Below are 17,658 nucleotides of genomic sequence, written 5' to 3' on the forward strand. Positions count from 1 at the left end.
ATATAAGTAACAAAAATATGGACGTAGAAATCAAATTTTTGCGATATTTTTTTCAGAGGACCTTTTAATAACGTTCTTAACACGCCTGTAAAAAATTGTTGAAAAACTTAAGAGTTTAAGCATAAATTAAACAAATTTGGATTGAGTAAGGACTAATATTGAGTGCAGAAATTTTTTATAGGGATTAAAAAAGCTATTAAAATTAAGTAAGGACTAAACTTACAAGGTCGCAATTTTGTATGGACAAAAAAACATAATTAACCCTAAAATAAAATAACTCTGATTTTCTTACGTAGTCTTTTGTATGAAAATTTTAATGAATACATTATAAATATTGTCCAAATCATAAATGAGACAAATATTTGAAATAGATAAAATCGAGGTTACAAATAAATAAAATTGATGTTACAAGTAAAATTACAGGGTTTGAGTATAATTTTGTAACTTTATGCTTTCTAATCGATGTTTCTAGATGTATTATATATTTTAGTGTGTAAGTATAATTTTACAACTTTATAATATTAATGGATGATTTTAGGTCAAATGATTGATCTCTATGTTTATATTGTCTTTTTATAATCATGTATAATGTGAAGAAACAGGGGAAAAGTTAAAAAATAAAATAAGAGTAAATTATTCGTCATTCCCCTCTAAGATGTTTGAATTACACTCCCCTCCCTTCTTATGTTAAAATATACAACCCCTTCCCCTCTTATTCAAAATATATTAGAAAACTTTTCACCCCCCTCCCCTAAGAGAAGCTTGAATTACATTCCCCTCCCCTCTTATGTTAAAATCTACACTTTACTCCCTCAATATTTTTTTTATTTCTAATAATCTAGCAAATATAATAATAATCTAACACACTTCGAAAAAAATTGTATTACGGGTCTATTTTAATATAATAAAAAATTGTATACATATTTTTCGCTATTTTTTATTCACAATTTCATTAACATGTAGTTTTAAACCCTATTATAAAATATGAAACAACCCAAAATAAAATTAAAATATGTAAAAAATTACTAAAGACAATAAAATAGGGTTATTTAAAAGTTAATTTTATACTCTAAATTATAAAATCAATAGAAAAATAATTAAATTTAATTATTATTGACATTTAAATTATAAAGAAATGGATTATTTTTTCTTAAATGGTGGTTCAAAATTATAATATATCATAAAAATATTTATTTACGTTAAATAGATTAAAGTGTAGAGCATATTTAATTATTAAGGGATGGGGTTGTAATCTAAGCATTTTATAAGGGCGGGGAGTATAAATTTTACTTTGCAAAGGAGGAGAGTGTATATTTTAACATAAGAGGGGAGGGGAGTGTAATTCCAACATCTTTGAAGGGAGGGGAGTGTAATTTACTCATAAAATAAATAGAATTTATACCAGGTGAACCTATTTATAGTGTGATTTTAAATCAGATAAAACTTGAATATTTTCTAAACAATTTTTAAGTGAGGCTGACCGATTTAATTAATAGACTTTAAATCGGTTTACCCAACTTAACAAAAATATTTTAAATTGGATCAACATAGACTTAAAAACGAAACAATTACTCAATCAATTACCTATAAGTTGGATACAAGACCGATTTGAAAAGTCATTTTCACCTGATTTAAAAAGTGTTATTTATACTTGTCTTGAGTGAGTGCATTAGAACAAGCCAGATACATTTAAGTATAATTTATTTTTGGGTCATGTTAACCGGTGTCTTCAGGGTACTGGTGAAGGAAACTAAAAAAAGAAATTTTAAAGTGGAAATAACACTTTTTTATGTTTTTTAGGAGTAGGCAACACAAGTTTCAATGTAAAATTTTCTACATTTAATTCTTTAACCGGTGTCCCAGGGACATCAGTTAACATTTCCTTTTATTTTTTACAAAAACATTTAGGTATGAACATTTCTTTCAAAAAAATTTTAGGATGAATGTTATCTGAAAATTTGACTTAGTATAGTGAAGTCCCCAAATCCAATTGTCAAATTCTTACTCCTGCGCTGGCGATGGGCCTCACGTTTTAATGCGTTATGCAATGATGCAAGTTGCGTATGGTGGCCAGGATTCAATTAATATTGTTGTCTATATGTTGATGGCAGCAGTCACGTGAAGGAACCTGATAAATGTGATGATACCCCCCTAGGGTGATGTTATTTACCTAGAAAGTTAACTTTTCAAATTTATTTAATAATCGGTTAATCTAATTTATATTAAGATTAATTTTTGACGGAGTTTATATTAAAAATTAGATACATTATTTATTAAATTAATTTGTAAAATGGATTTTTTTATCATAAATGAGATTGAAGAGCAATGTTTAGATGAATAAAACCATGTTCTATAGTGCTTGAGAGTAGTGTATGTACTAGTAATAATTTAAGCATATAATTGAAAAAATAATTGATTATAAGAAAACGATATTCATTTTAAAATAAATATTTTTTGTTAAAACGACTCATTCTAAAATGGATGGAATAAGTAATTTGATAAATAGAATAACACATTAGTTGAAAGAATGTTAAATCAGAGTGAAGCCTCAAATGGTCTAATTTTTACTCGTCCACCGGTGATGGGCCTCACATATTAATGCATGATGTAGGGGTGGCAAAACGGGTCTGACCTGTCGGGCCGGTCCGTTTGGCTCGCTATTTTTGGTGGGCTGAGTCGATGTTTTGAACTCGCTTTCTATAGTTGGCTCGGCTCGTCTCGTCTCGTTAAAATACGGGGCAGGCACGAGGCGGGGCGGAGCGGGCCGGCCCGCTTAACTCATTGGAAACGGGCATGGGCACGGGTGTGGTGGGGCCGCCCGCTTAACTCGTGTTTCAATTTGTTATTTCGAGTCTTATTTTATGTTTTTGGATTTATTTTGGTTGTTAGATATATTTTTAGACTTATTTTATGCTTTTGGATTTATCTTGGTTGTTGAGTTTATTTATTTTGAGACTTATTTTATAATTTAGTTGTTGGATTTATTTTATGATTTGTTTTATGTTGCGCATTTGCCTTATTTTGCTATTAGTTATGAAGTTGAATTCGACAATTTGATAATTATCTTGTTTTTCAAAAACTTACTTGTTACCTATTCTTTTATATTTTTTTACGATAAAAGCAACATAGTTTTTTTGTAACAATTAAGTTGTAAAAAAAAAATAAAAAAAAGTTTTTGTTTGCCCACCACTAAACGGGACGGGGTGAGATTTTGGACTCGGTCATAAAATTTGACTCGGCTCGCCTCGTCTCGTTTTTAACGGGCTTAGACGGAGCGGGCCTAAATGGGGCGGGCCGGCCTGCTTTGCCAGCCATCCCTAGCATGATGGGGAGTTTTTCAATTTTTTCCCTTGTGTATGTAGGTCTTGATCTGGAGAAGAAGTTAACTATCGTCGCAGCCGTTATTTATCATTGGGGCATTTTGGTCTTTTTTTGTGCCTGGAAGCAATTTTGTGTGACAAGATTAATTTTCATAAAATTTTCCTTAAAAAAAAAGTAATTTTCATATAATTTAGCAATGAATGAAACGTGATAAAAAAAAAAAAATTGGTAGAATGATAGGTGATAAATGATACAACGTAGCCGTTTCTTCACCCAATTATCATAATCATTTTTTATTATAGAAAGTCATTATCATATCCCATTTCGTCCATTGCCTATATTATTGTCCCTTGTTGTATGCTACTATGTCTTCCAACACTCTACTTTTGACATCAACGACAAAGAAAGGGAGCTGAGTGACATAACAAATAAATGGCAAAGTTTAGATTTCATGATTTCCTCTTTGGAAAGGTTCCTTTTCTTCTTCTTCTTCTTCTTCTTTTACTATCACATATTTGCTTTCAAGTTGCAACATGCGGCTCTATTGTAAAGTTTCTTCCTGGATTCCAAGGACCCCTTCCTTTTGTACTTAAAACCGGGTCAGTTTTACTTAGCTCTATAGTTTTTAAGTTTTTTTTATTTTTAATCTATGGTTTTCAAATAATTTTATATGCATGTTTGTTGATTAGGTATGTTGGAGTAGGTGAACAAGTGGATGTGCAAGTGTTCTACTACTTCATTGAATCAGAGAGGAATCCAAAGGATGATCCTCTCTTGCTTTGGCTAACTGGTGGACCTGGTTGTTCTGCTTTATCTGGCCTTGTGTACGAAATAGGTAATTCCAACTTCACTTTTGGATAGTCTTACACTTATTACAAAAAGTATTTAGATCCAAACCTTTGATGACAATGTGATAGTAATCTTATAGTGTGAGTAGTCTTTCTCATGAATTTTTCACATAGCATTAGCCTATCTCCTTCATGATTGGTGAAGATCTAGATAATAGATATAATTCATTTCCTCAAAAAACATCTAGATATAATTCACCTTTTTCGAAAAGACATTCTAATTTAATTTCATGTAATTATTTTATATTAGTTTAATTATAGTTTTGGTCCTCCTAATTTTACTAATTCACAAAATTGGTCTCTCAATCACAATATTATATTCAGAAAATGGTGAAATTGAATTTGAAACTAAATTTTTTAATTTATTTTCTTGTAATTGCATGAGTGTTGATCACTCCACATCATCATGTTGTATGTCACGTAATTTAAAATACATCAAATCACCAATTTTAAGTTTTAAAATAAAGGGATAAATTCGGTGAATGAGTGAAATATGAAGACTAAAGTTGTAATTAAACCTTTCATATTTAATTATTGTAAATTGAATTTAAAATTTAATTTAAAGCACCCAACTAAACTTGGTAAAATGAGACTTATTTGAAAGAAGTGTAAATAAAGGATACTCATTGAATCACTACCAAAAAAAAAAGGATACTCATTGAATAATTGAGGGTCAATGCACTTCTGATTAATATTTAGGCTTAAATGCACTTTTCACCCTATATGTTTCAAAAAGTTGCGATTTTGGCCCCTTTAAAAAAAATGGATATTTTGACCCCCTAACTTTTGGTCCTCTTTTCATTAGCTGATTTTAATGGAGATTATGACAATTTCTCAGTCTCTGATGGTGTAAACTGGCATGAGGATAGAAGGATGCTGATAAGTGGAGTTCAAACTGGCATGGTGTAACTTTTAGCACCCCTAAAGAAGGATCCACTTATCAGTTTGGACTCCATTTATCATGTCAGTTTGGACACCATGCAAGTTTGGACTCCACTTATCAGCATCCTTCTATCCCCATGTCAGTTTACACCATTAGAGACTGAGAAATTGACATAAAATCAGCTAATCAAAAGAGGGCCAAAAGTTATGGGGTCAAAATATCCATTTTTTTAAAGGGGCCAAAATCGCAACTTTTTGAAACATAAGAGGTGAAAAGTGCATTTAAGCCTAATATTTAAGAACTACATATGAGGTCCACATTCATGGATAAAACAATTGAAACTTGAGATATTGCAGGTCCAATTATGTTTAAAAAGGAGTATTACAATGGAAGCGTTCCTAATCTGATCTTGAGGCCAGCTTCTTGGACAAAGGTGGGGGTTATAAATCCACAATTTTTTCTATAATTTATCTTGGAAATTGGTTGGCTACCTGTACTTTTTAGGCTTAAAATTTGAATTTATTTTAAGATAAATTAATATAAAAATATGACATGATATTGAATAATTTAATGATTATTACATATCAATTAAACTTAAAGGGTACGCGAGCGTTCACCTTTATTGTATCTATATGTCATCAAATACTTTTTAATCATGTATATATTTAAAAATATTTATAATAATATTTTTTGGTAGGTGAGCAGCGTTATATTTGCAGATTTGCCTGTTTCCACAGGCTTCACTTATGCCACCACAGAATCTGGTGCTCAACGAAGCGATTTGATACAAGTTAACCAAGCCCATGAGTTTCTCAGGAAGGTACCAAATTTTTTGCCTTTAATTTTGTCAATAATCACTTTTTTCTTTGTTTTTAAATTTTGTTTGCAATTATGAGTCGGTCAACAAAATAAATAACAAAAATTACGTCGTAAATATAAATCTTTGTAGTGGTTGGTTGAACATCCAGAATTTCAATCAAATGAAGTTTACATTGCTGGTGATTCGTACTCTGGCATTACTATTCCGCCAATTGTTCAAGAAATTGCACAAGGTACAAAACTCATGGCTCAATCATATAGAAATTTGTTGTCACGAGGAGGAGTCGGGACATCAATGACCACCCCATATAAATTTGATGGCTAAAAAGTCATGGATTTAATTTTAATTGTGTACTTTAAAAAACATTAAACTTAAATTTGGATTATTTGATTTTGATTGTGTCGATTTGTGGAGCGCAACAACTTCAGGTCCTATCATGTATGACAAAGTTGGTACCATAAAACAATTTGTGTTACTATACCGATTCTTTTAAGGTAATATACCCATTTTTTGTATGTGTAAGGATTCACAAATTAATTAAATTGTTTGTAGGAAATGAAAAAGGGTTCCAACCAAAGATAAATCTCCAGGTTAGGGTTTTAAAGGATATCACTCTCTTACAACCCATATTTTATTCTTATCATGACTCCAATTCTATTGAAATAATATTTTCTTCAGGGATACGTGTTGGGGAATCCTCTAACAATTAGAACGGAAAAGAATTATCAAATTCCTTATGCTCATGGAATGGGATTCATAACTGATGAACTATATGAGGTAATTGAATTATATTTTCTCATTACCTTATTGAAGTAAAATTGATCACCGGTCTCTATTTTGTAGTCGCTGCAAAAAAATTGCAATGGAGACTATACAAATGTAGACCCCAAAAATCTTTTATGTTCCAGAGATATCAACTCATACGACGAGGTATTTATATGCACCCGTTTAATTTTTTTTTATCAAATTATACTTCATAAGTAGATTTCATTGGGAAAATCCGAGTCTCAAATATGAAATATAGGACTCATGATAACAATTTATAAAGAGAGTTCAATATAAAGAGAGACATTTGTCATCTTACAAGGTAGTTTTGTAAGGATGAGTTAGATCCTAATTTCAAAATGACAGTAGAGTCTACCGATTTATCAACCCATCATTTATATCATGTATCAAACCCAATGGTGATGGATGTGATGACTCAAATCCCACATAGAAAAGATAAGACTCTTGACAATAATTTATAAAGGAGAGACATTCATGACCTTACAAGTTAATTTTGTAAAGAAAAGTTAGACCCAAACTTTAATTATTTATGACCTACTACATGGATATTTGATAGGCAGTTGCGGATTTAAACTTACGATTCTCCTCTTCCCAACTCTATGTGTGAATTTTGTCACTAAAATATTAAAAAATAAATAATATCAATCACAAAGTCAAATGCTATTCTTGTATATTTTTTTTTTCAGGTAATAAAGGGAATTAATACAGCCCATATTTTATACCCGACCGAATGCCGCTGGCTTCGCCCTGAAAGTACTCCAAGGAGATCTCTAATTAAGAAATATCTCTCCAGAGTACCTCCCTTAAGCTGTCCGGTAATATTCATTCTGCCCTATTTAATTATTATAGATTTTTTTTTTGTAAGATTAATTATTATAGATACTTACTTAAGGATTTAATTTATACATATAGAAGTTTTTATAATAGCATTATCTAAATCACGACCATCAGATCATTACAAATATTCAACTTAATTTGATTGTGATTTAAAAATAGTGTAAAATAGTTTACACTCAATTTATACAAATTTATAGATATTATTAGATATTTACTTAAGGATTTAATTTATACATGTAAAAGTTTTATAGTAGCACTGTGATATTTTTTTTTGTCCGAGATTCGAACTCAGACCTTACATTTATTATGCATTGTTTTTACTAATTGAGATAAACTCACGGATCAATTGATTATGATTTAAAATAGTGTAAAATAGTTTACACTCAATTTATACAAATTTAAAAGTAATAATGAGAAACGAAGTTCATAAACTTGTGTAACATAGTTTAAATTGATTGTGTCATAGTATATTATAGGAGAAATAAATAAAAAATAAATAAAAATAAGACGGACAATCATCAAGGCCATTCCAATAATTTTTAAGAGTATGTGATAATTTTTAAGAGTATGTGAGGCTTCAAGAAAGTTTTAATATGAGTTTTTGTTTTTAAAATATAATAAAAAAAATTGTTGGTGGGCCTAAAATGAGGATTTTAGTAGCCTTATCCTTAGGTCGGCCCTGACAATAATAGTCGATCATCCATAACAAACTAATTCTTGGTTCTATCCAACTTTCATGCCTCGTCACTCTCTCCATTGTGATGGTTTTGAGTTATTCTTCTAAGGGTCTATTCGGTTCAACAGAAGGGAAAAGAGGAACTTTAATGGAGGCAGGGGCGGTTCCCTTCATTGGCATGAGGTAGCCATGGCTATCCCAAAAAAAGTATTGTTCTTGAATAAGTTGGTATGTTTTTATATTTAGCTACCCCAAATAAAAAATATTTAGCTACCCCAAACAAATTTATTTATTAAAAGTTAACATAAATAAGATAGTTAAGAAATTACTACGGGACTAATAGATTTATTTGTATTAGTTTAACACTTTCAGTCTCAATAACAAATTTGGAGAAAACTTTTGTAAGAATAAAAATTGTCAAAACAATAGTGAGAAACAAATTAAACATACAATGAGTTTTTTTGCAAATAACTTATTTGTTTACATCAAAAAAGACATTATTTGTCTATTCACTATACAATCAATTATGAATAAAATTAACTTTTTAAAACATGTTGTGCCCAACTTTTTTAAATAGTTATTGTCAATTTTATTTTCTTTGTTATTGCTTTAATTTACATTTCATGTAAGTAAAAATTATTGTGTATTTTTAACATATTAGTTAAGTTTAGGGTTAAATTTGGTTTTACTCTATAGAACACTCTCGATTTTTAAGTTAAGTTCCTAATATTTTATTTGATTATAGTCTTTAATTTTCTCTTATCAAGATTAAATGACCAAAAACAATCATTGTTTAGGCAAAAAATGAATAATTTTTTTGTAGTGACGAAACTTAAAAAATTATAATTTATTGGACTAAAATTAAATTTTTCTTTAAATTTAATATGTTGGTTTTAAAAACAATTTATTTTTTCTTTAAATTTGGCCCCTGCAAAAAAAAATTATGCTAGCTTCGCCGCTTTATTTTAAATAAATATATATTTAAACCAAAATAAACCCACTTGGGCCGGTTTGTGGTGTTGGCTTTGGACCTTAGAGTGTGTTTCTCTCAAGGTCTATGGTTCGATTCTCTTTGGTACCAATTTTGAGGGGTTGGTTTGACTTCTAAAAAAAAAAAAATAGAAGAGTAGATTGATTTTAGTTAAATATATGTTTGACATAAAGGAATAGAAGAATTTTAAAACTAATTTAGTGTTTTACCCTTCAAATCTTTCAACACTCGTGTTTTCATCCCATGTTAAGTAAAAGCCAGTTTTTGGATGACAAGGTTTTGCAGAGTAAGATGCAAAGGTTCAAGTTTGACGAGATTAAAAACATGTTTTTCTTTATTATTATTATTTTGATTTATTATCTCGTGAAGTTCACGAATTTTGACCCATGTAATGAAAAAAATTGAGTTAAAAAGAAAAAAGGAAAATTGACGTGAAACAAAAAATGGAAAGGAAAAGAAAAACGCAAGTTGAATTGATTTTGAGATGACAAAGGAAAAAAAAAATGAAGTTGACGTGAAAGAAAAAAAAAAAGGAAAGGAAGAGCAATTGGACATGAGACCTAAACTTTTATTATTTCAAAAACGATAAGATTTTAACAATAAAAATGAGGGTAATTTCACCAATATAGTAAGTTACAACTCCCCTCTAAAATCTCTCAAAAAAAAAAACTCCCCTCTAAATCCTTCCAACTTAATTTGGAGGGAACAAAAAAATGCTCTACGAGGGATTATTTATTTTTTTGGCCGGAGTTCGAGCTCCGGTCTTTACATATATTATATATTGTCCTTACTAACTGAGTTAAGCTCACGAGGAACTCTAGGAGGGATTATGACCGCCTCCCTTCCTCTCCCAAAAAATTGAATTAAAAAAATATTTAAAATATTACCCCCTCCAAAAATTCATAACCACACAACCCTCAATGTCGAATGAAAGGAAAAAATTGAGGGGAGAAAAGGAAGGTAATCTCATGACGGTCTTTCTTGATGTCAAAGTCACTTGATTATTTTAATGAATATAATTATCTCAGCCTTAATTTTAATCAAACGATCATGATTAATATTTTGTATTTTTCACGATAGGTAAAAGTTCTTATTTCATACACTCTAATCTTCCCCTAATCTATATATATAACCTCGAAACATTTTGTTAACTTGATGTTTGTTTCCTCGGATGTTAGAATTACCCACAATTACTTAGTGATTATTGGGCCAACAATAGCACTGTTCGCGAAGCCCTACACATACGCAAGGTATGTAGTTTTTATACCCATACATACATATATAGACACACACACACGATAATACTCGTTTGGTTGCATGTGTTGCAGGGAACTATTGGAAAATGGAAACGTCGTTCTGATAAAATACCTTATACGGGAGATATCTCTAACAGCTTCGATTATCATGTAAATCTCAGTGATAAAGGCTACCGTTCACTAATCTACAGGTCAATAATCTTTCTCTATGTTCATAAATTGCATATGGACGTATGATTGCATTAGCACTGATGAACTAGTTTCATAATCTCTCATGTCAATTTCTTATATATATGATTTGATTTGTTATATAAAAGTTTTACATTGTCACAATATGCAAATTAATCTCAATTTTCTAACGACAAATAGATTTTATATATTGTTAACAGTGGCGATCATGACATTTCTATTCCATTCTTGGATACAAAAGCATGGATAAAATCTTTAAACTACTCCATTGTTGATGATTGGAGGCAGTGGCATACAGAGGGCCAAGTTGCAGGGTATTCACATAAATTTTACTAGAATTATTCTATTTTTTCTTTAAGAAAGTGTTGCTAACATTTTTTTTTTCTTTTTTCTTTTCTGAAATGGTCTTTCTTAAAGTAAGAGTTTACAGTTTAATTCAAAAAGTGATCAATAATTTTTACTCCCTTCAACTATTTATAAGATATATTATATATATTTAGTCAACAAACGTTAATGTATTTGGTTCAAAATTTGAATCAAATATATCAAATTTTGTTGATTCAAATGTCATCTATCTAAAAAAAACAAATTAATTTAATATTTATTTTATTTTTGTGCAAGTATAGATACACAAGGACATACTCGAATGGGATGACATTTGCAACTGTGAAGGCAAGTCACTTGTACCTCAACTGCTACAACTATAATTTACAAACACATATTTCACTTGATTAGTCTATTGAAGATTTACAGCCACACTGAGTTTCCCTAAAAATTTAACAATATGCAATTTTTGGCTTGATCAAATTTACAGGGTGGAGGACACACAGCTGCCGAGTACCGGCCTGAAGAATGTCTTGCCATGATTAGTAGATGGATATCTAAGAGGCCTTTGTAGGAATAGCCAAAAATAAACTCATATGTCACATAAATGCAGATTATTGAGCATTATTTATTTTCTTAAATAAGAGGAGTTGGTAATTAATTATATTACCTTAACTCCTCATTAGTTTATTTCAGTTTTTATTCTTCGGGATGTTAAAAAAAAATTATGATTCAATTTGACTTATCAATAAAGCAAAATTGAACTTTTGCTCTTTTAATTGATTTTTTTTAATTAGTCCTTAATATATTTTTTTGAGCAAATATTTTTTTTTTTGTTAAGTTAATGTTTATGTTCCTAGACATTTACATAATTGGCGAGTTCAATTTCGCCTATCTCACAATAAAATGAACAAAGTAATATGAAGAGAAAGATACCACAATCTTCCTTAAAAGGAATTTACAAATCTGATAATGAGAGGGGTATGAGAAGGGTATATGTAATACCCCGTCCATTTATATTGCGAGTAACGTCAGTTAACGAGGAGAGTGCGCGCGTCTGAGTTTAGGGGCGTAATTGGAATTTGAGTTTTAGGGGTATTTAAGGGCAAAAGGTCCCAAAATATTCATTTTCATGGGAACTTTCTCTCTCTAGGTTTTCAACAATATTTCTCTCTTCCTTCTCTCTACAATTTCGGTCCCAAACTTCTCTCAAAATCACCCACTCTTTGTGATAATTCCTTGAGGCAAGCATCATGAAAAGGGATAAGAAGTTCTTGATGGAAAACACCTAAAGATTGTAGAAGCAAGCTCTCTCTTTTGATTCTTGTCTACCTAGGGTTTGGTTTAAGCTTAGAAACACTTGAATCTTATTTCTCTTGGGCAAGGTGAGTTCTTAGTTAGAAAAACCTTCCTTTGGTTTGAGCTTTCTTGGTGTGTAAGCTATGATTTGTGCTAGATGTGTTTATGAACTTCAAAGCTAATTCTTGATGAATATTTGTTAAGTTTGCCATGAAATATGTTATTTATTGCTTTGGTATGTTGCTGGATGTTTTGGTGCATTGCAGGAAGCATTAGGATGCGTTTTGGGTCAAAAATTGCAATTTTGGTACCACAGGCCCGAAGAACTACGCTATTAGCGAAATTCTACGCTAATAGCGTAGCTCCCCAGAAAAGCCACGCTCCAGGGGCGCTATTAGCGCAGCCTTCTGGAGTGGCCAACTTAATTTTGGCCTTTTGGCCCTCCCTTGGGTCGGTGGTGCGTTCCGAAGTATTTCTTTCATCGTTTTACGATCCTATAACCCCAAAACGACATCTAGGCAATGCATCTAACACGTAGCGATTCTCGAATTAAAAATCATGGCAATCATAACATAATCATTAAGGATTTCTTGTGAACGAATCACTTGAATGTGAAAGGGAAAGTAATAGTTTATCAAGGGAAGAAACATAGAGACTTGACATAATGTGTCGAGAATAGATTAGCATCATTTAGACTATGAATGATAGATTGTGATACGATTAGATATTTTTTTCACTAAGAATGTTTTAACAACATATATGTGCCGTGTCTCTTGCGATCACACTAGGTTGGTTTCAAGAGGTTTCCATTAGGTGAAACGGGAATAGCCGTAAGGGACCCACACGTCACTAGGGAGTTCCGGTGGTTTACCTTAGATAGGTTTCCATCGAGCAGATAGGGTTTGCGCTCGGGTTTACTCCACCCCGGGGCTTTCCATAAAATGAATTCAGATATTGTTGTTGTTCAACACTAACTCTTAATTCAATTATTGTTGACTATGATATGACGTTAGATACGTTTAAACTTCAGAATAGAACAGTTAAAGATAGTTTTGTCGATGACGATCGTAGGTTTTCCCCTAATCGTCCGACTTAGCAATGTGGCATATGTAAAGGCCTCGATGCTTAGAGAGTATCTTGGATTAGCGGACTTAGATTTACCCCTTAACCGCGATGTCACATTTAGAGATATTGAGCCTATAACAAGTAAGTTGAACCTATGACGGATTTAGCATGCACTGCCGTCTAGGAAAACAATCCCCACACACGTATAATCAACCGTCAGGTTGTAAAGTAGACACGTGGTAACCATAGGCCTTCCCCGAGGTTATCACTAGCTAGGGTTAGATAGAACTCACTGAGGCATTATGTCTCATCCCTCTCCTTATTTGTTCAGGTTCTCAGGCTTTCCGCGGAAAAGGTAAAGAAAAGGTTCAGGAGTGAGGTGCTTGCAAGGACTTCATCATGGTGTTAGAATAGTTGATGCATATGTATAATTATGACACTTGTTGTAAAATGGTTGTATATTTTTAGACTTGTACGACTAACTTCTAAGTGGAACAATGTATCTTAAAACTTTGGCCGTTGGAGTGGTTGATTTGTACCTTGATGACAATGTTGTATTGTAAAAATTAATGTATCCAATATCAGTTTTAACGCACTTTTGATTACTCTAGACACTATCAAAGTGGGCGTTACAATTTGGTATCAGAGCAGGTCGTTTCAGATCGTGCCTTGGGTCATTAAAATTACAATCCAAGTAGCCGTTCTTTTGAGTTTAGGATATTGTCCTCATTGTTATATTTGGTTGAAATTGATCACTTTGACTTAAATATGACTTTTAGAGAGAAGATGTCCGGAGCGAGAAGAGGACGAGGCCGGCCAAGGAATAATCAGAATGATCAGGAGAATGAGAATCCTAGTGCTCAAATGTGGGCACAGTTGATGCAGCAGAATCAGCAGATGATGCAAATGATGCAACAGCAGATCCAGCAGAATGCTCAATCCCATCAGCAGTGGGTTGCAGCTATGCAACAAGGTCCGGGAGTGCATCAACAACATCCTCCACCTCCAGTTGTGGGAAACCCGGCTTTCCGAGAGTACAATCGGAACCATCCTCCAGAGTTCGATGGTAGCGGTGAACCACCAGAGGCTAAGAGGTGGATTAAGCATATGGAAAAGATTTTCCTTATGGCCAACTGTACCGAGGAGGAAAAGGTGATCTTTGCAACTAATCAATTCCGAGGTGCAGCCCAGGATTGGTGGGAAACTGCTCGACGTAGGATGGAGGCTAGTGGGGTAGAGTTGACTTGGGAGAATTTTAAGCAAGTGATGAAAGAGAAGTACCTTCCTTTGACATTCAAGGTCAGAAAAGAACAAGAATTTCTTCACTTGAAACAGGGTAACATGTCCGTGACTGATTTTACCAAGAAGTTCGAGGAGTTGTCCCATTACTCAACTCACGATGAGTATGCGGATAATGAAATGTGGAAGGTTAATCATTATAAGCATGCTTTGAGGGGTGAGCTGTATACGGTGGTCAGTCAACAGAGATTGACAAACTTTGATGAGATGGTGCATAACAGCTTGGAAGCTGAAAGAGGTTTTGACAAAGCTGTTAAAGAAGGTACCACAGCCTTCGATAGAAGAAGAGGTAGCTTTGTTGATAGACATCATGAGAAGTTGAAGCCAAAGGGGTCTCCTCAGAGGGGTAAACAGTCGGGTTCTTTCAGATCCTATCCAACTTGTAAGAAATGTGGAAAAGCTCATATGGGGGAATGTAAGCTGGGTGATAACTCTTGTTATGCTTGTGGCCAGACAGGACATTACATGGCAAATTGTCCAAATAGAGGAGACAAAGGCAAAGGAGCAAGCACTACAATGACTAGAGGCAGGGTGTACTCATTGGATGGGAAGAAGGCTCAAGAAAATGAAGACTTGATTGGCGGTATGTGTTTTCTTGGTCAGAATCCCATTAGAGTTTTGTTTGATTGTGGTGCCTCACGTTCCTTTATTTCTTTTCAATGTGTGGAAACTCTTCAATTGTCTGTTTCATTACTAAATCCCCCTATGTTGGTGACTACGGCCACCGATGGAGGAGTTGTAGCTAATTATGTTTGTGAGAATTGTCCTATCACTGTGTCTAGCAAGACGTATTATATAGATTTAGTATGTCTCCCGATGAAACAACTTGATGTGATTTTGGGGATGGATTGGTTGTCAGCAAATCATGTGTATATAGGGTGCGCAGAAAAGAGTATCTATATGCCAACTAGTGATACGATGGAAGGAGTAGCCTTGTCAGAATTGATTAAGCACACATATCAGATGGCTCAGTTTATCTGTGCTCAAGATAAGAGATTTTATGTTATGCTCACTGTGACTCCAGAAACAGATTTAAGCCCTAGCGACATTCCAATTGTCAGTGAATATTTGGATGTTTTTCCGGCAGATATCACAAGTTTACCTCCTGAAAGAGAAGTTGAGTTTTCAATTGATTTGATTCCAGGAGCAGAGCCAGTATCAGTAGCACCTTATAGAATGTCTCCCCTAGAGCTCAAAGAATTGAAAACCCAGTTAGAAGAGCTTATTCAAAAGCATTTCATCAGGCCTAGTGTGTCGCCTTGGGGTGCACCTGTATTGTTAGTCAAGAAGAAGGATGGTAGCATGAGGTTGTGTATTGATTATCGCCAGCTGAATAAGGTGACTATCAAGAACAAGTATCCTTTACCAAGGATTGATGACTTGTTAGATCAACTCAAGGGGGCGTCGGTATTCTCGAAAATTGATCTCAGATCGGGATATCATCAGATTCGTATCAAGTCTTCAGATGTGTCCAAGACGGCTTTCAGAACACGATACGGGCACTATGAATTTTTGGTCATGTCATTCGGTGTAACTAATGCCCCAGCAGTTTTCATGGACTATATGAATCAGATTTTTCAGCCATATCTAGATCAGTTTGTCATTATTTTCATTGATGACATTTTGGTTTATTCCAAGAACCCGCAGGAACATGCTCAACATTTGAGAATAGTGTTGGACATTCTTCGGGAGAAGCAATTGTATGCAAAGTTCAGTAAATGTGAGTTTTGGCTAACGGAAGTCAGATTTCTGGGTCATGTTATTTCTCAGGGAGGTGTAGCAGTGGATCAGTCGAAGGTAGAGGCCATTCAGAATTGGACTAGACCAAAGAATGTGTCAGAAGTTCGAAGCTTTTTGGGACTAGCTGGTTATTATCGCCGTTTCATTATGAAGTTTTCCCAGATTGCTTTACCCTTAACCCGACTCACAAGGAAAGATATACCTTTTGAGTGGGATGAAGAATGTGAGAAGTGTTTTAAGACTCTGAAGAAGAAGTTAACACAAGCACCAGTCTTGACTCTTCCAGACCCGGAGAAGAGATATGTTGTGTTTTGTGATGCATCGTCTAAAGGACTTGGAGGAGTACTCATGCAAGAAAACAATGTGATATCTTATGCATCTAGGCAGCTCAAGACTCATGAAGAAAACTATCCCACCCATGATCTAGAATTGGCGGCCATAATGTTTGTTTTGAAGAGTTGGAGACATCATTTGTATGGAGCACAATTTGAGTTGTTTAGCGATCACAAGAGTTTGAAGTACTTGTTTGATCAGAGGGATCTGAATATGAGGCAGAGGCGTTGGATGGAATACCTAAAGGACTTCGATTTTGATTTGAAATATCATCCAGGAAAAGCCAATGTTGTAGCGGATGCATTGAGTCGTAAAGCCTTGATCCAAGCCGAAGTAAAAATGCATGTTTGCAAGTTGCACGAGGAGGTCCAAGACCTTAACCTTGAAGCCACAGAGGATGTTGATGGTATTTGGTTACACAAATTAGAAATCTCTTGTGATTTACGGTCAAGAATTGTACAAGCACAGGAGTCAGATGGTGACTTACGAAGGAGGATTGGTCATCCAGAATTTTCTATAGCTTCGGATGGGGCAATTTTATTCGAAGGAAGAATTTGTGTACCGAATGACGCAGACCTTAAAAGGATGATTTTAGGAGAAGCACACAAGAGTAATTTCTCGATTCATCCTGGTGTTACCAAGATGTATCGAGATTTAAAGAGAGATTATTGGTGGCTTGGAATGAAATTAGATATTGCTGACTTTGTAGCTAGATGCCTGGTGTGCCAACAAGTTAAGATTGAACATCAAAGACCAGCGGGGTTGCTACAACCGCTAGAGATTCCTCAGTGGAAATGGGAGCAGATATCTATGGACTTTGTGGGAGGTCTACCTCGTACTCAGAAGGGACATGACTCCATTTGGGTAATTGTGGATAGATTAACCAAGTCGGCTCATTTCTTACCGGTTAAATCTACCTACAAAGCATCTCAGTACGCAGACTTGTTCATTTCAGAAATAGTTAAGTTACACGGTGTTCCAGTGAGTATCG

At 33.6% G+C, this 17,658-nt stretch overlaps 1 protein-coding gene across 1 annotated transcript; it reads left to right on the forward strand.

Moving 5' to 3' along the window:
* Window positions 1-3,688: 3,688 nt before the first annotated feature.
* LOC146944246 (serine carboxypeptidase-like 12) lies at window positions 3,689-11,710 on the forward strand. Its single transcript, XM_085742647.1, has 14 exons — window positions 3,689-3,920; window positions 4,011-4,156; window positions 5,409-5,485; window positions 5,750-5,872; window positions 6,002-6,104; window positions 6,425-6,462; window positions 6,551-6,649; window positions 6,716-6,802; window positions 7,345-7,473; window positions 10,341-10,412; window positions 10,491-10,609; window positions 10,808-10,921; window positions 11,234-11,279; window positions 11,422-11,710. Exons 1-14 carry the CDS (start codon window positions 3,754-3,756, stop codon window positions 11,503-11,505), a joined length of 1,404 nt encoding a protein of 467 aa, XP_085598773.1. The 5' UTR covers window positions 3,689-3,753; the 3' UTR covers window positions 11,506-11,710.
* The last annotated feature ends 5,948 nt before the right edge of the window (window positions 11,711-17,658 follow it).

Source organism: Medicago sativa, chromosome 2 (assembly GCF_051527215.1).
Source record: "Medicago sativa cultivar Bolivia chromosome 2, Bolivia_mono, whole genome shotgun sequence".
Classification (NCBI taxonomy): Eukaryota; Viridiplantae; Streptophyta; class Magnoliopsida; order Fabales; family Fabaceae; genus Medicago; species Medicago sativa.